Source organism: Corylus avellana, chromosome 1, assembly GCF_965113065.1.
Source record: "Corylus avellana chromosome 1, dhCorAvel1.hap1.2, whole genome shotgun sequence".
NCBI lineage: Eukaryota > Viridiplantae > Streptophyta > Magnoliopsida > Fagales > Betulaceae > Corylus > Corylus avellana.
Window position 1 is genome coordinate 607,695 of NC_142490.1, and position 22,798 is coordinate 630,492.

At 40.1% G+C, this 22,798-nt stretch overlaps 4 protein-coding genes across 4 annotated transcripts; 3 read left to right on the forward strand and 1 right to left on the reverse strand.

Annotated features, from left to right (window-relative positions):
• The first annotated feature begins 9,077 nt into the window (after positions 1-9,077).
• Positions 9,078-13,707, forward strand: LOC132172449 (protein STRICTOSIDINE SYNTHASE-LIKE 6). Its single transcript, XM_059583957.2, has 4 exons — positions 9,078-9,615; positions 10,491-10,798; positions 10,887-11,019; positions 13,158-13,707. Exons 1-4 carry the CDS (start codon positions 9,166-9,168, stop codon positions 13,425-13,427), a joined length of 1,161 nt encoding a protein of 386 aa, XP_059439940.2. The 5' UTR covers positions 9,078-9,165; the 3' UTR covers positions 13,428-13,707.
• A 1,864-nt stretch (positions 13,708-15,571) lies between these two features.
• On the forward strand, positions 15,572-16,650 carry LOC148587832 (uncharacterized). The gene has a single exon (XM_088512415.1). It carries the CDS (start codon positions 15,643-15,645, stop codon positions 16,648-16,650), a length of 1,008 nt encoding a protein of 335 aa, XP_088368541.1. The 5' UTR covers positions 15,572-15,642.
• Positions 16,651-16,965: 315 nt separating this feature from the next.
• Positions 16,966-19,223, forward strand: LOC132170475 (protein STRICTOSIDINE SYNTHASE-LIKE 5). The gene is made up of 4 exons (XM_059581471.2): positions 16,966-17,641; positions 18,117-18,424; positions 18,518-18,650; positions 18,785-19,223. The coding sequence occupies exons 1-4, from the start codon at positions 17,195-17,197 to the stop codon at positions 19,061-19,063; spliced, it is 1,167 nt and encodes a 388-aa protein (XP_059437454.2). The 5' UTR covers positions 16,966-17,194; the 3' UTR covers positions 19,064-19,223.
• A 115-nt stretch (positions 19,224-19,338) lies between these two features.
• On the reverse strand, positions 19,339-22,140 carry LOC132170473 (AMP-dependent synthetase and ligase family protein). The gene is made up of 2 exons (XM_059581470.2): positions 21,796-22,140; positions 19,339-20,896 (listed from the first exon to the last, which is right to left on the reverse strand). The coding sequence occupies exons 1-2, from the start codon at positions 22,126-22,128 to the stop codon at positions 19,454-19,456; spliced, it is 1,776 nt and encodes a 591-aa protein (XP_059437453.2). The 5' UTR covers positions 22,129-22,140; the 3' UTR covers positions 19,339-19,453.
• Between the last annotated feature and the right edge of the window lie 658 nt (positions 22,141-22,798).

The window sequence follows — 22,798 nt, forward strand, 5'->3', positions numbered from 1 at the left end:
AACTATACAATTTCACATCAGGATTACAAGTGTGGGCTCAACTTGAGCTAAGAAGGCAGGGGGTACGTGACCTCCCATCTGCCATGGCTGCTGCTGATGCCTTGGTTGATTTTCGACAGAGCAAAGAAGATGGGGAGAAACCTAAACCTAAGTCGAAAGACAAGGGTAAGAAGAAGATGGGCAATGAGAAGCCCAAGTTCAAGGGGAAAACCGAGAAGGGCAAGGGCAGGGTTGTTGACAAACCGCAGCCCAACAAGAACAATCTTGGTTGCTTCATATGCAATGGTCCCCATAGGGCAAGGGATTGCCCAAAGAAGGAGAAGCTGAATGCTCTAGTCACAGAGGAAGGTCCAGAAGCTGGGGGTGGGGAATTTCAAGCTCGAATGAACCCCCTCCAGATGCGGTTGAATGCTCTAAAGGCAGAACCATCTACTGTGCTAATGTATGTTCCTGTGGAGGCCAACTCCTCAAAGTCCATGGCCATGCTAGACACAGGGGCTACACACAACTTCGTGGCAGCACGCATGATAACTAGGTTGGGGCTAAAGCTGAGCAAGTGCCCAAGCAAGCTGAAGGCAGTGAACTCAGAAGCCCAGCCAGTGGTGGGTATTGCTCATGCAGTCTCCTTGAAGGTCGGAGAGTGGACAGGAGAGGTAAACTTTCTTGTGGTTCCCTTGGATGATTTTGATATTATTCTTGGAAATGAGTTCTTTGTGCTGGCTGAGGCAGCACCCATGCCCTTTTTGAGGGGAATGTTGATCATGGACAAGGCACACCCTTGCTATGTGAAGGCCATTAAGGAGGCACCACCTCCCCATGGCAGTAGTAAGGATGGTGCCCTCTCAGCCATGCAACTCAAACATGGCCTGAGAAGAGGAGATGTTACTTACTTGGCTGCTTTGAGAGAAGTCAAGGAGGAGTCGTGTGTGGATGCACCAGAACAGGTGCTGAGTTTGTTGGAAGAGTTTGAGGATGTCATGCCTCCTGAGTTGCCCAAAACTCTTCCTCCTAGACGAAATGTTGACCATAGAATTGAGTTGCTGCCTGGTTCAACACCACCTGCTCGTGCACCATACAGAATGTCGCCAAAAGAGTTGGCAGAATTGCAGAGGCAGCTTACTGAGTTGCTGGAAACAGGTTTCATCCAGCCCTCCAAAGCTCCCTATGGTGCCCCAGTGCTCTTCCAAAAGAAGAAGGATGGATCGCTTCGAATGTGTGTGGATTATAGGGCTTTGAACAAGGTTACAGTGAAGAACAAATACCCTGTGCCCCTTATCCAAGACCTCTTCGATCGATTGAGCAGGGCATCCTACTACACCAAGCTGGACTTGCGTTCTGGTTATTGGCAAGTGAGAATTGCAGAGGGGGATGAGCCCAAGACAACCTGTGTAACTCGGTATGGCTCTTTTGAATTTCTTGTGATGCCTTTTGGCCTCACCAATGCCCCTGCTACCTTTTGCAACCTTATGAATGATGTCTTTTATGATTACATAGATAAATTTGTGGTTGTCTATCTTGATGACATTGTGGTATACAGTGAGTCTTTTGTTAATCATTTAAGCCATCTAAGGTTGGTTCTAACTCGGTTGAGGGAGAACTCTCTTTATGTAAAGAAAGAGAAGTGTGAGTTTGCTCGCAGGGAGATTCTGTTCCTAGGCCACAAAATCAGTGCAGGGAAGATATTAATGGATGAAGGCAAGGTGAAGGCCATCCAAGACTGGTCACCACCCAAGACAGTGTCGGGATTGCGCTCGTTCCTTGGGCTGGCCAACTATTACAGAAAGTTCATTGCTGCCTATTCAAAGAAGGCAGCTCCCCTCACTGACCTGCTGAAGAAAGATAGGCAGTGGCGTTGGACAGATCAATGCCAGGCCGCCTTCGACAAGTTGAAAGCTGCTGTTGCAAGTGAACCTGTCCTGCACCTGCCTGACTTTGAACTACCATTCGAAGTACACACTGATGCCTCAGATAGAGCCATTGGGGGTGTGTTGGTGCAAGAAGGGCATCCAGTTGCCTATGAGAGCAGAAAGTTGAAGGAGGCTGAGCAGAGGTATTCTGCCCATGAGAAAGAAATGCTGGCTGTTGTTCATTGTTTGCTAGTATGGAGAGTATACTTGCTGGGAACCAAGTTTGTGGTTCGCACCGACAATGCTGCCAACACCTTCTTTCAAACTCAAAAGAAGTTGTCAGCAAAGCAGGCTCGATGGCAGGAGTTTTTACAAGAGTATGACTTTGTGTGGGTACACAAACCTGGCAAACACAACCAGGTTGCTGATGCATTGAGCCGCAAGCATGCTGATGAGGTGGTTGCTGCTTTGTCCAGAATTGAGTCCAACTTCTTGGACAGAATCAAGGAGGCAGCAAAGACTGATAATGCTTATTTGAAGCTAGCAGAATCAGTCAAGCAAGGTATTGTTCGTCGGTATTGGCTGGAAGATGGCTTGTTGTATGCCAAAGGCCATCGATTATATGTCCCTGCTGGTGCCATACGGCGTGAACTATTGAAGGAGTCTCATGACTCCAAATGGGCTGGGCATCCTGGGAGGGAAAGGATGTTTGCTCTTCTGTCCAGAGCTTATTACTGGCCTCGCCTAGGGGAAGAAGTGGAGCTGTATGTGAAGACTTGTCTGGTGTGCCAACAGGACAAGGGGGAGCAAAGGAGGGAAGCTGGCCTGCTGCAACCTCTCCCTGTTCCAGACAGGCCTTGGGCCTCAGTTTCCATGGATTTCGTTGGGGGTTTCCCTGCTGTGGAAGGGATGAATGCTGTGATGGTGGTTGTGGACAGATTCTCAAAGTATGCAGTCTTTATTGCAGTGCCAGCAAGCTGCCCTGCTGAGTTGGCTGCCAAGCTATTCTTTGCCCAAGTAGTGAAGATCTTTGGGCTGCCTGAAGACATTGTGAGTGATAGAGATCCCAGGTTTACTGGGCGGTTTTGGACTGCCTTGTTCAACATGATGGGGTCAGAATTGAAGTTCTCTACTGGCTATCACCCTCAAACAGATGGGCAGACAGAAAGGGTCAATGCTTTGCTTGAAGACTACTTGAGGCATTATGCTTCAACAAACCAGAAAAATTGGTTGGAATTGTTGGACGTTGCCCAGTTTGCATACAACTTGAACAAGTCCTCTGCAACTGGGATGAGTCCATCTGAGCTGGTTTTTGGCCATCAACCCTTGGCCCCTCATGAAGTTGCAGCACAAAAAACAGGAGGAAGATGTCCTGCTGCCTTCAGATTTGTTAGAGAAAGGCAAGAGTTGCTGGAACATGCCAAGGACAGTTTGGCCAAAGCTCAGAAACGTATGAAGAAGTTTGCCGATGAGAAGCGGCGACACTTGGAGTTTTCTGTTGGGGACAAGGTGATGCTGAAGCTACCCCACAAAATTCTGAGGAAATTTCGAAGGGGAGTGATCCACAAGGGGCTGATGCCCAAGTATGATGGTCCCTTTGAGGTGGTAAAAAGAGTAGGCAATGTTGCCTATCGATTGAAGCTGCCTGAAAGATTGAAGGTGCATCCCACCTTCCATGTGAGTCTCCTCAAGCCATACCATGAAGATGTTGAGGAGCCAAGCCGTGGTAAACCAAGAAGAGCACCACCCAATGTTCAGAAGGAGTTTGAACAGAAAGTGGAGAAAATTTTGGACCACAAAAGGGAGGGCCAACACAAGAAGAATTGGAGAACATTTTATCTGGTTCAGTGGAGAGGCTCACCCATCTCAGAGGCAACATGGGAAAGGGACACCACCCTATGGCAGTTTGAGGACAAAGTCCTAGAGTATCTAGCCACCCAGTTGACGAGGGCGTCGACTTCATCTGGTGGGGGTGGTTTGTCACAGCCGTGACATGGCTGTCATGGTGGCAGCTTGGGTTTGCCAAACACCCTTGCTGACCACCATGCCCTGGCATGAGGGAGGCATGCTTTGGGCTAAGATGAAGGTTGGATTTGTTCCAGCCCTGCTGATTGTTTGGTTGGGCGATGGCCCATGCATTGTCAAGGTGCTTGGGCATGCTACTGATGGCCCAAGAGCTGCTGTGGGGCGCATGGGTGCTGGGATGGCTTGTGTGAGTGGGCTGGGCGTGGCCCAGGCCCTTTGTATGCTTGTCTGTCTGACCATGGTGCTGTGTGCTGCTGAGAGGGGCCACATGGCGCCCAAGATGTCCTTGAGAAATGCTGGAGAAGTGCCTGCAGGCAGTGGCCACGTGGTGGCACTGCCCTGTCCAAGTTATGGTGCTGTTTGACTAAGGCATGGTGTGGCTTGCTGCACCAGCCACATGGCGCCCCTGCCTTGCCCTGCTGGAGAGAACCTGCTATGCCATGGTTCAATGATGACCTTGCAGTGGAGCTGGGATGCTAGAACAAGCTTGAGTGTGGCAGTGGGCTTGTGTGGGGCGCTGGCCAAGCCCCTTGCCTGATGATGGCCTGCTACAGTGGGCAGCATGGTGTGCTACCATGCTTGCAAGTGTGCCTGCAAGGGCTGCCTTGGGGCAGCAAGCAAAGCAAGGGCAGTGAGCGAATTCAAATGGACCAGGGAGCACGATCCAGGTGGCAGGTTGCTGCTGGAAGTGACCTTGTTGCACCATGCTGTGGGCTGCAGCCAGGTGGCAGCCCACAGCAGCAAAGCTCTCCCTCCTGGTGGCTATAAGAGGGCTGCTGGGGCTCTCATTCAAAAAAGCTGGAAGCTACATTGTGAAGGAGTCTTGTGAGGGAGCTGCTGTGAGGAAACATGAGTGCATGTGATTTCCTATTGTAAGCCTTGGTGGCTGAGTTCATATTGTGGCTAAGGGTTCCATTGTGTTGCAAGGGCCCTGGTCATTGTCTTTGTACATTCGGTTTGGTTGAGTGTAAAAGTTGGGAGGTGTTGCTCCTGTAAAATTCTGTTGTGTTGTGATTACCCTTCCCTAACCTCTGTTGGTGTGTTGGCTGCCTTGGCACTGCTTGGTGCTTTGCTAAGGGCCATCACGTGGCTTGTTTGGTGCGAAAAATTTGCCCCGTGACACTCAGTCTAGCAACCATAAGAGAGAAATGGAGAGAAAGCGGTGGCAGTGATATAAAGAAACTAGAAAGCAAAAAGAAAGAGAGAGAGAGAGAGAGAAAGCTGTCTATTGTGGGGGCGGCTGCTCGAACGGCTGCGTTTCTTATAGTCTCAGCTTTCAAGAAGAGAAAAGCAAGACTACCTGATGCGAATCGCGAATGCCAGTCATCATGATAAGCGTTATGAACGGTTCACATGTGTGGAGCTTTCTTGCTGCTTTTGTAGCCTCCTGGAGTGGTCGGGCTTTTGTCTTTTTTTAGCCCCCTCATGATACTCGTATAAATATTTAACTATTATTGGTCATATCATTTTTAATTATCCCCTTTAAACTATAAAGTAATTTGCAATTTTTTCTTAAATTATTGCAATGTCCCTCAAACCATTATTAGACTTGCAATATCTCCCTTTTATGTAAAAATGACAAAATATTCCTGGTAACAAATTTAGAAAAAATAAGAATTTTTTGTTGGGGATATTTTTATCTTTTTCTCTTCATAAAATGGGAGATATTGCAAGCTCAATGATAGTTTGGAGATACAATGCAACTAGGGGTGAAAGAGGTTTGCTACAATTCATTCCCCCACCCATCTTTCCACCATCTTCTCTCTTTAACATCTTGATTTAAAAAAAAAAAAAAAAATTAAAATTTTTTTAAAAAAAAATCAAAAAATCAAAGAGAGAGGATATGGCGGGAGCATGCAAAAAAGCATGGGCGAAAACTATAATTTTAGGTTTGGGGAACAAACAAAAATGGGAGATCAAAAATTGATTTTAAAAGGGTTATATAGAAGACATGGTGACTTGAGAGCTTCACCCCCTTAGAGCACTAGCAAAAGCTTCTCAACCATTTTTCCTCAATTTAAGAAATAAAACTTCTTTTTGTTTAAGGAAAATCTCAAAAAACAAAAAATCAGCCACATCAAAAGCCCTAAATAGGGAATCAAAAAGAAATTTAAATTTTAAATTATAGCCACATCGCAATAATCAATAGCAGACAGTTTTAAATTATTGTGATTAGGGACGAAACTACATAAAACTTAAAGTTTTATTCCCTAAATTTAGAGCTCTTAAGTTATTATGCAGTTTCGTCCCTGATCGCAATAATTTAAAGTTTAGAGAGAGACCCTGTAAATTGCTTGATAATTAGAGATGGGTGAATACACTTTTCCCATTTTTTGACTATTAGTAATTATAGTTCTTAAAGTTTTTAATATTTTAATATATTTTTAAGAGTGTTTTGTACTTTAGTCGTTTGTTAATATTTGTCTTGACAAGAAAAAAAAAAACAAAAAACAAAAAACAAAATTTTAAGGGAGACTTTGTTTTAGCAAATGATGATTACGAGAGAGATAAGGTAGCGTGGTTCTTCACACTATTTGGAGAGAGGATGCGAGTCCTGAGCCAAAGTTTGTCAATCATTGCATTAGCGTGCATGGTATTTTATGAGTAAAACAAAACTTAAAATGATAAATAAATATTTGATGTTCGTAATAATAGATATAGTTTTGCTTTATAGCTACGCTATTACGTCACCTAATAATAGACACTTGTGAGCAACTTTGTGCAAATAATTTGGTGTACTTATCGGTATTGATACTAGCAATTCGAGCAGCAAGTATAAAATGACTTTTTATAAGCCTATTTGTGCAAACAGGTACTCGGATAGGTATCTTTATAAGTGATCATCTGACAATTGATTGTCACGATTGCAAACAATTTAGGTAGTTAATGATACTTGGACAATTGATTGTCACAAATGACTTTTTACAGGCCTATTTGTGCAAACATGTATCTTTATAAGTGATCATCTGACAATTAATTGTTACGATTGCAAACAATTTAAATAATTAATGATAGGGATCTGGATTCGAGTAATATGTGCACTCAATATGAAATTAACTTTATGAAGTGTTGCCTACGTAAAGTTTATAATTTTATTTACACTTTTAAAAGCCTTGGACATTTGGATACTCATTTGTGCATTATAGAATTAGCTTAATAAGTTAAATTATAGCTATTTGTCAATTATATAAATACCCACGTCTTTGATTTAAAACAAATGGTGACGTGATTTCAAAAGGAAAAGAAAAATGGTGATGTGTTAGACTACATTATCATTATCAACTTGATGTTTTTCAATTGGATTAATGTGACATCCGGGTACTTTTGGTTTCATATTACTTAATTGATTATTATTATTATTATTATTATTTATTTTGTGGGTCAACTATAGGATGTCGTTTACTTACCCCAAAAGCAAGTAATCAGTTTTTTAAAAAATAAGTCCTAGAACCATTATTTAATATTTATTCATCCTATGTTGGCATTGAAAACATTTTTTTTCTAATACATATGATTCATGAATTGAATTGAAAGTATGTAATTTGATTTTCCAAATTTTCATTTAATCCTATAAGAGCATAAGTAATTGGTGTAAACCATTTAGCATTTGTTTTAATTTGCTTCTCATGAGAGGATACTAATAATAATACGTTGGATTTTTTTCTTCTTCTTCATATTTAAGATTAATTAGGGAAAAATCAAGTATTTGTAATTAAAAAGTGATTAAAAATATAAAAAGTTTTACTTTTGAAAAATTTATTTATACTTTGCAGCAATTTCATCCTCCATTCCTCCTTATAAAAAAATGAGTAATAATTTTTGGTACACCGGCATGCTTAGTGCTTGAACAGTAAGCACGTCAATGTTAAAATATTATAGTATATTATTTTTTTTACTGTTTAAATATTATTTTAATAATATTTTAATACTGGACAGTAAGCACGCCGATGTGTCAAAAATCACTACTCTAAGAAAATAGATGTAAAAGACACAAATTAGACGCCAACCTCCAACACCCAATCACACGAGCCCAATGAAGCTATCAAGGTTTGTGTTCCATCATAGCCTGATGGGCCGTAATGGACCAAGAACATAGTTTACGCAGAGCCCAGCAAGAGAAAATAACGGAAAACAATGTAGAGCTCTGTCACTGTGTCTGTCTATTCATTTATTTTAGCTATTGCTGTTCTCGAGTTCGCCGGGGGAAAGATTCGCTTTCTTTTTTTCGGAAATAAATTTGGCGGGCCCACTTTTTTGTTTGCCGCTAACCCTGATTTCTCCTCTTTTACCACATAGAAGCCCAATTACAAAATATTCACTCACTTATGTCCTCGAAAAAGACAAGAATGTTTCTTCAAAAAAAAAAAGAAAAAAAGAAAAAAGAAAAAGACAAGAATGTACAAAAACCGGCATAAAATTAGGAAAAAATTCGTTAAATTACCAAAAAAAAAAAATACAATATCTTCATAAATTACCAAAAAAAATGGACAATATCTCTCCAAAGTCAGCAAAAAAATAAAAAAGACCACAGCTTTTTTAATAAAACAAAAACACTTTAATAAATTAAAAAATATATTTTTTTTAAAAAAATGTCCACATCATGATTTTTGTAGGATATTGATAATTTGTATTAATGTGAAGATTGAGTTGTGATTTAAAGAGGGTATTGACTTTTTTCATTATATTTTGTTTTGGGCCTATTGTGCCATAGGCTAGCAGTTACTGTTGGTGAAGTTCTTACTCAACACGCATGCATGATCCCTATTCCCTTGACACTGACTAGTGACTAGTTAGAATCTCAAGGTAGATAACTGTGGTCTGTGGATATTGGATAAGATTAATTTTGTTTCAAATGTGCCTCGTAAGGGGTATATTTGGTAAATAATTTTATTGTGAGTTTTTTTTTTTTTTTAAAAAAAGCAGTAATATGATTTGTAAAATAAATGAAAAAAAAATAAAATTTGATTGTCCGGAAAAAAAAAGGTGAAAAAAAAGAAAAAAAAATAAGAAAAGTTTGTTGGCAAATGGTTTTATTTATTTTTATTATTATTATTTTTTGATGAATAAATTAAAAAAAAAAAAAGATTTTCATGTCTGATTAAAATTTTTGATATTATCAAATACCAAAAAAAAAAAAGAAAGTATTTTTTAATACTTGGAGATAAATATGTTAAGAAGGGATCAGGGTCCACGCACGGCAAAGACTTTTATGTCTCTGAAGAACAATAAATTCATGATAGCATTATCTCGTCGTTTCCTGAAACAGAGTCACTGAACTCCCGAGTCACCACCAATGTCCGAGTCAAAAAGCCCCGACTCACCTTCCCTACCCAACGCTTCTAATTCTAACATAATCTCCAAAAGGAAAACCTCATGGTCCTTCACTTTACTTATTACAGCACTGGTCCCCGTTGTCGCTGCAACAATCCTCTACCAACTCGACACGTTCGACCCGGCTCCTCTGCCACCGGGCGAGTTGAGTCGGCATGTCATAGAGGCGCCAGCACGCAACAGTCGCATGCTAGAGGGATCTGAGCTGGTGGGTGTGGGAAATTTGGCCGGCCCAGAAGATATTGCTTATGATCCCAGCGCCGGAGTCTTCTATACTGGCTGTGCTGACGGCTGGATCAACCGAGTCACCGTGAACGACTCGGTGGTGCACAAGTGGATCAACACCGGCGGCAGACCTTTGGGAATCGCCGTTGGACGTCACAACGAACTTATAGTTGCTGACCCCGCAAAGGTATGCTCTCGATCTGTGTGCGGACTTCTTTAGATTTTTAGCCACATCAGTACTGACATCACTAGATTCTGTGAGCATTTGCACGTTGAGTGGAGGCTAGCTTTTTTGTTTTTTTGTTTTTTCACGTTGAGTGGAGCCTAGTGAGTAAATTTATTTATTTATTTTTATTGAAAGTGCTAAGTAGTGGATTATCACTTTAGATTATCACTTTAGTTTGTAAAAGAATTATATTAAAATCTATAATACACCTTAACAATTTGTAAGAGCTTTTCAAATTGCATGGGAAAGGTTTTTTAATTTTTGCTAATGCTAAATACTATATTTTTATCTTATGCAAATTAATCATTGATTTTCTTTTTTATTTAACGAGAATTAATCTAAAGGTTAATTAGTTAGAAGTGTGACGTCGGCCTTTTTAAATGGATGTTGCTGTTTTCTTCCCCCTTTCGTTTTCTCTTTTTAAAAGATAAATATAAAACGTTCACAAAATACTAAAAACTCCTTTCACTTTTATACGGCATTAAAACACTTTATTATTATTATTATTTTTAAAGTAAACTATAAATTAAAAAATTAACAAACGAATTTTTCTATTGGAAATTAAAAATTTTCTTCTTTCTGCTTTGTGCGCATGAGGTTAATAAACACGACAGTTTCAAATGATGTTTGATTTTTTATTTTTTATTTTATTTTTAACAAAGACGGATTCAAAGATTTTGATTGAAACTGCTATATCAGCATTGTGAGATAGAATGTAGTTTATATTATTACTTGATCAATAATTGCTAATTACAAAAGAAAAAAAAAAAAGAAAAAAAAAAGAAGATTGCTAATTGTTTAATTATATTAATGAGAAGTAGTGTACATGTAAATAGGGCCTACTGAACGTGACTGCAGAAGGTGTGGTGGAGTTCTTGACAGATGAAGCAGAGGGGCAAAAATTCGGAACAATAGACGGTGTGGATGTAGCAGAGAATGGGATGATTTATTTTACAGATGCTTCATATAAATATAGCTTAAGCGAGTTCATTTGGGACTTCTTGGAGGGTAAGCCCCATGGCAGGCTTATGAGCTATGATCCTGCAACCAGAAGGACCAATGTGCTGCTCCGGAACCTTTACTTTGCTAATGGTGTTACAGTCTCACCGGATCAAAATTATGTGATCTTTTGTGAAACCCTAGTGTATGTTTCCTATATATTAATTAAAGTTTAGTTTTTGTTTGGCATCTGTCAAAGTTTTGATGATTCCCCAAATGGGTTACTAATGCAGAAGAAGGTGTAGAAAATATATCATACAAGGCGAGGAAAAAGGAAAAGTAGATAAGTTTATCGAATATCTACCAGGCATGCCTGATAACATCCGATATGATGGAGAAGGCCACTACTGGATTGCATTTCCAACGGTAAATTAAGCCACTTCTTACTTTCTGATATTCCTGCTTTTGAATCATATATATTGAGAACCGTACAAGAAGAGTATATATATATATATATATGGTTTACTATTAGTCAATACTAGTGACTGCACACCAAGTACTAGAAAAAAGGTTGAAAGGAGAAGAAACAGTTAGAAAGGTCGATCGGAGGGCGTAATCACCTCCAATGCTTAAGTTAAAATGAGTAGGAAGAAAGACAAATTGATAGAGTAAGAGTGTATGAATGTGTACCCGGTAAAAAGTTCTTCTCTCCTTATATATGCTCGTCATTCCCGTCTCTCCTTGTTAGGGTTTGGGAATTTCAAAGATTGTTAAGGGAGTTAAATGCTGTTAAGGTCATATTGTGAGTGAAAATGTCCCATTTTAAGGACATTTTTTACTATTTCAACGTTCCTAAATTTAACTTTAGTCACTTTACTTGGAACATTTGCAAAATGTCACCATTTGAGCGTCCCTAACTAAATAGGGATGTTTTTTGGCCCAAAAATGTCCCTAAATCATATATATATTTTTTGTAGTGATTGGGGAGGTTTTTAACGTGAAAAATTCGTTATTTGACATGATTGAGGGTCGGGAGTCAGCTGTTCAGTGGCAGAGAGAAGCAGGGGTGACCTGGGGGCGGTCGCCCCTGGTAAAATAAAATTTAATTTTTTTAAAAAAATATTTTTCTGGCTGAATTGTTTACTGCCCCAGGTAACAAAATTTTGTTTTTTTTTTTTTTTTTTTAAAAAAAAGAAAGTAAAAAACTCTTCTTTTGGTTTATTGGTTTCACATTAAAAATAAAAAAAAAAATAAAAAAAAATAAAGTCAAGAAATTTAATGTTTATTTACCAACATTTGGCATTTTCTTGTCATAATCCAAGTACCCAACCGAGTAAGTTAAGAGTAAATTTTATAATTAAAGCCATTAACCCCCTAAATTTGTCTTGATTATGACAGCACTCTTAATTTGTCTTGGTTATAATTTAAGCTTTTTAATTGAGATATATCTCTCATTTTCATCGTTTTGTTTATCTTATTCTAAAACAATATTGTTAATTTTTTTTTTTTTCCTTTGTTTGATGTGTTTTATATAGTGCTTTGAGATTTTGTCAAGTATTAACGAGTTTCAGAAGATTATTGCCAATCTTAGATTTGTTTTTTTTATTAATTCATTTTAGGCTAATAGCTATCGGAATATGTTAATAATTTTATTATAATATTATTAGAGTATGAGAAGTAAGCAATTATTAAAACAATACTTCGTAACAAAATGGAAGATGAATTTCTTAAAGATAATTTACTTGTCTACATTGAAAGGAAAATTGTTGAAAGCTTCGATTCAGATTTAATACTTGATAATTTTGTTTCTCTAAGACCGTATAAAATGCAATTTTAGGCACTTTGTATTTTGTATTTTCCTTTACTTTTGTACTAGTGCCTACATGGTAACTAAAATATCAATTTAGCATATAAATATGCTTTATGTGATACATATATTGTGATTTAATTTTATTTATTTATTGTATTTACCATATTATAATAAAAATATAATATATAAAGAGAAAAAAAAATATTTATTATTATATTTTATTATTTTATTGACGCCTCCGATAGAATGAACTCCTGGATCTGCCACTGCAGCTGTTGTGCAACTTGGGTACAAAGAGAAATAGAGTACAATACACTGGGCCCAACCTTTTTCCTATATAATCTAACATATTAGATAGAATCCAAAACCTACAATCCTTTCCTAATTTAGACCGAGAGGATGAGAAAAATATTATACTGTTTGCCACTTTTGTTATTCACGAATCACGTACGGATATAATGGCAATTAATGGTGGTAATTATGAATCATTTGCGGTTGATGCTAGGAATGTTGGTTGAAACAAAATATCTCTAAGCTTGACTAACAATAATGCAATAAATCTTATTCAACTGTAGCACTGTAAATCTGTAATTAATTCCTAAAGAAGACTGGCCATGGTGTACGTGATTATATATACTTTAATGATTTTGATTAATAGAGAAAAGCAAGTTAGTTTTCATGGATGAATTTTAGTACTCCTAATTAACAGCATTGTCATTGAGTGTATATATTTTGGTACAAATACTGGCTGCAGGCACAGACATTTTCATGGGATCTAGCACTCAGATACCCTATCATTCGGAAGGGTATAGCAATCATGGAGAGGTACGTTGGGAGACCAAATATGGAGAAGAATGGCGGGGTTCTGGCTGTTGATTTGGCAGGAAACCCCACTGCCCACTACCATGATCCTGGATTGTCAATGGTTACAACTGGGATCAAGATAGGAGATCATTTGTTCTGTGGTTCCCTTGTCTCTCCCTACATTATCCGCCTCAATCTGAAACAACATCCTGCGACATGATCAGCAACAGCACGAGCGTTCTAGTTCTTGCATGCTGCAGAAAAATCGATCCTTGACGACATCTTAAATAATTGGGCAGACATAATATCCAAGACAATGAAACTCTGGTTCTCGCACTCTGTGTTTTTGTGCTTAAGTTAGCAAAGTGAAGGTAGTATTGCTCTAAGGATGAAAGAGCTAGAATATTGGTAAAGAGATTCGCTATTTGATTGTACTTGAAATAATGTACGTCTTCTCTTTATGCATGGTATCCACCAATAATACAGTAAAATCTTGACTATGTCATTTACTGATAACATACGGCCTAAACTAGGCGTGGCCTGAATTATGATCCTGATCAAGTGTGATGCCGAGTTACGGCTTACTAACAAGTTATGATCGTGTTCTAATGGTGTGCAGGATTCTAAGTTTATCGGTGACGAGTGGGGTTTTCTCTATATTTCACTTATGGTGTTCTTTATGTAATTATTGTGTTGGCACTTTATCTCATATGACTCGATCAGGGCCCGTGATTTGAGCTTGGCTAATTCGGCCCAAACTGTGGTTGCTGGGTCTACATTTTCGACCCGAGCTAATCAGTGGATATATGTGACATATAACAAACAAAAGATTGAAGGGTCTTTTTCACTCATTTAGGTGGTGTTTGGCAAAAAGCAAGGCTCAGCCTAAATACTGTTTAAGTCTTTTCCCTGATGTAAAATTACACTATTACCCTTCATTTGTTTCTCTAAAAAATTTCCAGCGCTTTACTCTTTTCCTCCAGCTCCCTCATTTCCTCATCTCCGTGTCTTCTCCTTCGCGAGTCGCCCTTGCGAAAACTGCACCAGCCCGTTATGTCCTAGTACCAAGCAAAAAGACACCCAAAGCAAAGACCATCACAATACAGGGGATTCCAAATCCTAGACCCCAGATAAGGTTTTCTTGTATATAGCTCATCATCATTATTGTTACTTACTGTGCCGCCCGCAACAACACCAAAGTTCCACCAATTGAAGAATGAGCTTTTGGATCTGCACTCGTCTGGATCTTGCCCATCAAACTGATCTGCCCCGAAAGCCTGAACACAAGGCTTGTGTCCACCCTACCCAACAGCAACTATATACAGAGATACAAAGAATAGATTTCTTGGACCTGATTTGAAGAACCCAGTACGATTTTGGTGTCTAAGTAGTCAGAAGAAGTGCTTAGAGACGGAAGCATAGCCGACAGAGTCAACAAGAATAGTCCCTGTTTTTCAATTCAAAGATAGATTAGCAGAGGAATTTTCAATTTTTCTGTGTAGCAGCAACGTGAGAGAGAGAGAGAGAGAGAGAGAGAGGTGAACCAGGATGTAGATAAGAGAAGCAATGACAATAGTGCGGTAGCGGCCCAGAAAAGAATCGGCCACGAATGCACCCAAAAGCAGAAACAACGACGCCGTTCCGGACCACACGTTCACGTTCTCGGCGGCCATGGCTGTGGACTGTCCCAGCGGCCCAGTGAGGTACGTTATGAGGTTGCAGCTGATCCCATAGTAAGAAAACCTCTCCGCGACTTCCACACCTAATTTACTCGTGCCTAATAGTCAAACTCAAAAAAATTCCCTCCTTTGCTTGTGAGTTAGATTCGGGGCGAGTGTTACCTATGATGAAGGATGCGGATCACTAGCCGCCAGAGGTGTATCGAAGGACCGGACGGCCTTTGTAGTCAATGGCACCATCGACGGTGCCTAATAGTAGTGGTGTTTCGATGGTGGGTGTGGTGGCCATTTCTTGATTGATGGCGAGTTCAAAGCCCCCTTGAAACAGAGGACGCGTGTGGTGGGGGGGAGGGGGTGGGGTTGGGGAGACGCTGAGCAAACAAAAAGTGTGTGGGCCAAGGCTAAACAGTGTGTGGGCCAAGGCTGTTACCAAGATTTAGGGGGGGTGTTTGGCAACAGCCTTCACCCAGGCCTAGTTACTGTTTTTGTCCTTTTGCCCATATGTTGTTACACTTATGCCCTTATATTGTCTCTTCCCCTTATATTTGCAAAACTGAAGGAGCAACTTGTGTCAAGTCGTTTCACCCCATATTTCCAACCCAAGTCCTGCGTAGTGAAGGAAACAGAGCAGAAAACAGAGACAAACTCGAAGCTCCTCCAGCACGCTCCCCCTCTCCGTGGCTTATATAGGGTTTGCTTTTTTCTTTGTTTTTTCAGTTTGATCCTCTAAACACCCCCCACAAACAAACATACGAGATGGAAGGAGAGGCTGGTGAGTTTCTAGACTGGGAGCTGCTCCACAACTCGGACGATGCTGGCCTGGTTAATTCGGTGGGTGCCGCCCTGGTTGAGTCGTCCGAGAAGGAGGGAACTCCGAGGAATTTTGAGGGAATCGAGAGTGACTCGGAGGGCATGATCAGGTCCGATCACTTCTCGCTCGAGAATCGGGAGAGGATTGCCAAGACTGCGGCAGAGGGTGATGTGAGCGAGGAGGGAGACTCGGTTCAGTCGGAGAATCCGAGTTGGGTCGATCCGGGGTCCGAGACTCGGTACGTTAGGAAGAACTCGGGCGAGTTCTGGTCCGATTCGAGCAGCGATCGTTCGGATGAGCGTAAATTGGGTGAATTCGATTCTAAACACGATCTGGGTCTTTCAGAAACTGTGAAAAGCCAAGTGGGTTTTGAAGGAATTGAAGAAATGAAATCTGGGAATGAAAATTGGGGTAAATTGGGCCCCAATGAGAGTAAATTTAGGGAGTTCGATGTGAAAGACAAGGATTCAAGCAAGTACTGGTCCGATTCTGGCAGGGACGCTTTGGTTTCGATGGAATTCGGGGATAATTATGAGAAGCAACGAGACGGGTCAGAGATTTCGAGTGATTTGGACGGTGGAAATGGCTCGATTGAGAACAAAGCAGGTGCGGATGCAATAGTGAAATCAGATACGAAATCGGGCGGTGAGGGAGACAAGAGGAGGGTAGTTTGGTGGAAGGTTCCTCTTGAGGTCTTGGGCAGCTGCGACGCGTGTGAGGGGGCACTGTGGGGGAGAAGCTGGCGTGTTTCCTCTGTTCAGCGGGGGAAAGTCACAAAAAAATGTTCTGGTTCAACTTTGGAAGAGAGAGGGGCAAAATGGGCAAAATTAGGGGTTAAAATTCACCAAAAATCGAGCCTTGACCCAGACACTGCACAGTGTCTGGGTCAAGGCTGTTACCAAACAGAGCCAAGGCTAAACAGTGTGTGGGCCAAGGCTGTTACCAAGATTTAGGGGGTGTTTGGCAAATGGAATGGCCTAAACACTGTAGTTGATATATATTAATGTGAAAAAAAATAAGAATGTTTGGTATAAAAAAAATGAAAAAGTAGTATAGAAAAGTAAAAAAGTTTTGTTCTGTAGTGATTTTTTTATTTGAATAATAATAAAAAGTGAATGATTTGATATTAAAAGTAAAAAAGTTAGAATGTTTTGATGTTGATTTTTTTGGAAAATGGTGATGAACAGTGTTTGGCCCATCCCCATCCCCATTACCAAACAAACCCTAATACAATAAATCTTGGTTAGATTTGTAAGGGATATCCCGATGTATTCAAGGTAAAAGTCATCGGATTTGGTTGTGTGCGCTATTGAATTCATAAATCTATGTATTTGCCTTGCTTTCATCAGTTGCCAAAATTAAAATCAATTGCTCCTTTGGTTCCCACGAGATCGTTGGAAGTGGCCCACTTTCTAATTAACTTCCCATCTTGAACTAATTAGCCATTATCTATTTATCTCCTCCTTTCCTGAAACTCTGTCCCTAAACTCCCCAGTCATGTCCGACTCCGTCTCAGCTTCCCCACGCAACGTTTCTAATATCACTTCCAAGAGAAAAACTTCATGGCCCTTCACTTTTGTTATTACAGCACTGATTCCCGTTGTCGCCGCCACAATCCTCTACCAACTCGACTCGTTCGACCCGGCTCCTATGCCCCCCGATGCGCTGACTCGGCACGCCATTGCCGTGCCAGCTCGCAACAACCGCATGCTAAAAGGATCGGAGCTCGTGGGTGTGGGGGATTTGAATGGCCCAGAAGATGTCGCTTACGAACCCAAGTCCGGAGTCATCTACACGGGCTGTGCCGACGGGTGGATCAAACGGGTCACAGTGAACGACTCGGTCTCTCACTCGGTGGTGGAGAAGTGGGTCAACACCGGCGGGCGACCTTTGGGAATCGCTTTTGGACGCAACAACGAAGTCATCGTCGCTGATGGCATAAAGGTAAATCAGTCCATTTATTTGCTTTTGGACTTGTTCAGCGTAATAATTTTGGAAAAAACATTGTAATAAGGGTACTGTGGGAATTTTCTAAATTCACTTCTTACCTCAATTCTTTTTTAATTTTTTTTTTTTTTTGCGAAAAAGAATATTCAATTCTTTTTTGAATAAAAGACTATTCTATTCTTGGAAAAAATTGAATAGGGATATTACTCATTGAGGTCTCGAGTTCGAAATTTCCTTGCTCCCTAGTGTTAGTTACCTCTTGGGGCCAGCCACCCGGGCGAAGCCCACGACTCAATGTTCAATGCACCAAATGGTGCGGAGTATTGGACTATGGATTAGTCTGGTGGATTCTGACTCGGCCTTTACGCTTGGTTCACAGCCGGCACACAAAGTGCGGCAGAGGTAGGTGAAACCAAGACACAAAAAAAAAAATTATTTTGAAGTTTTAATGAGATGTAATATTGTATAACAGGGCCTACTAAACGTGACCGTGGAAGGTACTGTGGAGTTGTTGACAGATGAGGCTGAGGGACAAAAATTCAGAACCACAGACGCTGTGGATGTAGCAGATAATGGCATAATTTATTTTTCAGATGCTTCATATAAATATAGTTTAAGCGAGTGTACTTTGGACATCTTGGAGGGTAGGCCCCATGGCAGGCTTCTGAGCTATGATCCTGCAACCAAAAGCACCAAGGTGCTGGTCCACGACCTCTACTTTGCTAATGGTGTTGCGGTCTCACCCGATCAAAATTATGTGATCTTTTGTGAAACCCCAGTGTATGTTTGCTATATATTAATGAAAGTTTAGTTTTTGTTTGGCATCTGTCAAAGTTTTGATGATTCGAAATGGGTTATTAATTATTAATGCAGGAGGAGGTGTAGAAAATATCATATACAAGGCAAGGAAGAGGGAAGAGTAGATGAGTTTATCGATAATCTACCAGGAACGCCTGATAACATCCGATATGATGGAGAAGGCCATTACTGGATTGCAATCTTTACGGTAAATCGGTTCTTATATATTTTTCATTCTTAAGAATTTTTGTTTGTTTGTTGCCTGTGAAACAATGATAGTATGCTCAATTTTAGTACTCTTAACAGCTTTTTCTTGACAATCTTTTTATGTAATATTGGCAGGGACCTACACTTTCATGGGATTTAGCAGTCAGATACCCTTTCATCCGGAAGGTTATTGCAATCATGGAGAAGTATAGAGTGCGACCACGTACAGAGAAGAATAGTGGGGTTTTGGCCGTTGATTTGGCAGGAAAACCCACTGCCTACTACCATGATCCTGGACTGTCATTTGTTACAAGTGGGATCAAGATCAGAGATCATTTGTACTGTGGTTCCGCTTTTTCACCGTACATTACCCGCCTTAATCTGAAAGAACATCCTGCGCGAGCTACCACATGAGCATGCAACAAGGCCCCCTATAAGATTAAGAACAAGCTTGTCTATTGTTCTGGCTCTTGGAGTCGATCTCTGTGCATGTGCGAATGTGGGGCTGGAGACTATTTGATGAATCGGTGATCTGTGAACCTAATGACAAAAATAGACTTTTCCTTGTATTTAACTTTTCTTCCATTTGTGTCTTTTCACTTTGTCTGAGACTCTCAAGAACTCTTTGTGCTTTATAAATGATTGTCTTTCAATAAGACTAAATTTGCAAATTTATTGTATAAGTTGGAGACAAAATTTGTTTAAGCTTCAGCATTCTCATTTTGTATACTGCACTGCTTTCTTCTAACTAATATGAAATCCCACATTTTTTATTTTCCAACAGACGACAGCTATAACTTTTGGTCATGAAAGGCTGCTCATAGCCTTTGCTCTTTCTCTCAAAATAAACTTCTGTGTCTTTCCCGTTGAAGTTTTTGGCAAATCCCCAAAAATAACAGTCCGGGGAGCCATATAATGTGGTAAATGATCCCTACAGAAGTTGATTAGTTCTTCAGCACCAACATCATCACACCCCTCTTTTAACTTCACAAATGCGCAAGGCGTCTGGCCCCAGTGATCATCCGGCCGCGCAACAACTGCAGCCTCAAGAACTGCTGGATGACCATACAAAACTGTTTCTACTTCAACTGTGCATATGTTCTCCCCACCAGAAATTATTATATCCTTCAACCGGTCCTTTACTTCTATGTAATTATCAGGGTGTTTCACGGCAAGATCCCCGCTTCGAAACCATCCACCGCTGAAAGCTTCTTCTGTTGCTTTCAAATCTTTGAGGTATCCACTCATTATTGTGTTTCCTCTAAACATGATCTCACCTATTGTTTTACCATCAGCTGGCACGCTTGCCATTGTGACAGGATCTCTTATGTCAACCTCTTCCAAACCAAGGTGATGCACCCCTTGTCGCGCTTTCAATTTGGATCGTTCAACAAGAGGCAGAGAATCCCACTCAGGTTTCCATATGCAGGAAGTCCCCGGACCGAATGTTTCCGTGAGGCCGTACAAGTGAGACACTCCAAAACCCAGCTCTTCCATTTTGGAAATAATCTGTGGGGGTGGCGGTGAACCGCCTGTCATCACTTCCACCTTGTGAGGAAGCGGCCTTCGGTCACTGACTGGGGAATTCACAATCATGTTCAGGACAGTTGGTGCCCCTCCCATGTGTGTCACATTGTGCTGAGCAATGCTTTCAAATATACCCCTTGGAGTGACTTTCCTAAGGCATATATTGGTGCCACCCTGAGCTGCCACTCCCCAAATGAGACACCACCCGTTGCAATGAAACATAGGAACAGTCCAAAGGTAAACCGGCATTGAGCCTATCCCATGGAGAAGAACAGTTGCCAGGGAATTGAGATAGGCACCTCTGTGACCATACACAACTCCTTTTGGTCTAGATGTTGTGCCAGAAGTGTAATTCAGGCTGATAGGATCCCATTCGCTATTTGGTCGCCTTATCTCAAATACATCGTGTCCGTTTGCGAGAAGACTCTCATATTCGCAGGTTTCCGAAGCAACGTCGATGGGACATGGACCATCAGATTCAGATATCAAGACTAGGAATGGAGGCTTTGTGTCTGTCTTTGCAAGAAGATGGAGAGCTCCCTGAGCAATTTCAAGTAACTGGTAGTCTACAAAGATGATCTTCGCATCTGAATGCCTTAGTAAGGATGACAACATAGCTGAATCATTCCGTGTATTTAGTGTACAGAGAACTGCTCCCGCCATTGGAACTGCAAAATGCAGCTCTTGCATTGCAGGGACATTAGGGGCCAGGGTTGCAACCTGCAAAAACAAACAAAGAGTCACAAACGTGAAAATAAGGGCTTCAACTCTTCTTTATATCAGCTGACAGATCTAGCAGCAGTGACTCTGTGGACTGTGGGTAGCATATTTGGGTAAACAAAATTTTCCCAATAGCCTTGTATTCTGGCAAGCTACTCAAAGTGATTGGAAAAATTTGGCCTGCAACTTTCAATTAATCTCAAAATGTGAAAATCAAAAATCTCTTCTTCTCTCTTTCGTTTTCTGATCCAAAAAAGAAGACATTAATAAACACTTTTTCAAATAAAAAACCAAAAACATCCCTCAAAATACATTAACAAACATACCAAGCTTTCCTAACTAGTAATTCTAGAAGTCTCTCTTCTATCCCTTTAAAAATGAGCTGGCTTTTAAAATCACCATTAAATCAAAATCCAATAATAATTAATCACAAGCTCAATGGTGATTTTAAAAGCCACATCATTATTGGAGGGATACAAGAGGAAAAAAAAAAAAAACCATGACAAGAAATCACAGCAGAGTAATACCCAGCACACCTGAAACAACACATTTGCTTATCAAAAAAGAAAACCATTTCATACCAAAACAGATCAGGCTTAATCAAAGTATCCATTTTGTCAAAAAAAAAAATCAAAGTATCCATATATGGCAGAAAGAGGAACTAGTTGAGACTACAAAACAAATGTTATAATTAAGTACCATAAATAGCAAATAAATTCAATGCATGATGGATATAAACCAAGGCTTCATGGAAAGGAAGAAGTCACATAAACTCCGGAAAACAATGATAAAGACCGATAATCAAATCAAGGAACCATGGAAAACATAAAAACCTGTAAGAATAACATGAAATTTAATCTAAAAGTAGCACAAATTGCATGTTATATAAACCGACTCACAACATCACCGCGGGAAATCCCCATCTGGGTCAGAGCAGATGCAAGTTTCAGACATCGTTCGTGAGTTTCACCCCATGTGTATTTCACAGAACCATAAACGACCGAGTTCCTGTCTCCGTAAGCCTTTGCTGCTCGCTCCAAGAAGCTTATGGGAGTCAAAGGAGCGAAGTTTGCTGAACAACGAACCAGACCCTCCATTGATCTCCATGATTCTGGCTCAAAGCTCCTGGAAAAGTGAGAGAATTTACGAGAATTTTGAGTGAAGAAGGAAAAATGAAAGTGATTGGAACTACGCAGGAAGCGAGTCCAGGAGTTCTTGAAGAACTGGTTCATAGTGTTGGAGAAACAAAGAGGATAGTAATATTAAATGTTGGGCTCTAGTTATAGATGAGGATCCTATTTATTGCTTCAACCTGAGGTGAATATTAAATCACTAGTTAATTTGCAACTTTAAACTTATCTGAAGGAATGCATGTAATTAATATTCTAATCTGTCTTTCTAAATTTAATGAAATTCAATATTAATTATTTTAAATTTAATAATAATTTTAAAAGTCAACACATTTTAAAAGACATAATGAATATTCTAATTTTCCTTCTATGCAATATCCTAGAAGTAAGGTCACATTTTAAAAGTCATGCTTCCAAATTAGTTTGGAGAAAATATCTTTTAATTTATTTAAAATAGTGTCAAGTGTCTATAAACATTTAAAACGTTAGTCTAAGTTACTAAAGTGTGGATTCGGCTTACATGTTGTTATTAAAATAACAGTATGTATTTTGTAATTTAATCAACAGTCTATCCAACTTTTAAGGGAAAAAGATCCTCTCCATTTCCTCATTTTAGTGTATTTTTAAAGGTATTACATTTAGTGTACTACCATCATTAAAACTTTTGGATAACACTACCCTTTAAAATGCACTAAATAGTGGAAATATGGAGATTTTGAAATGGAGATGATCCTTATTCAGATATTCTCAAAATCTTTATTCATTTTCTCTT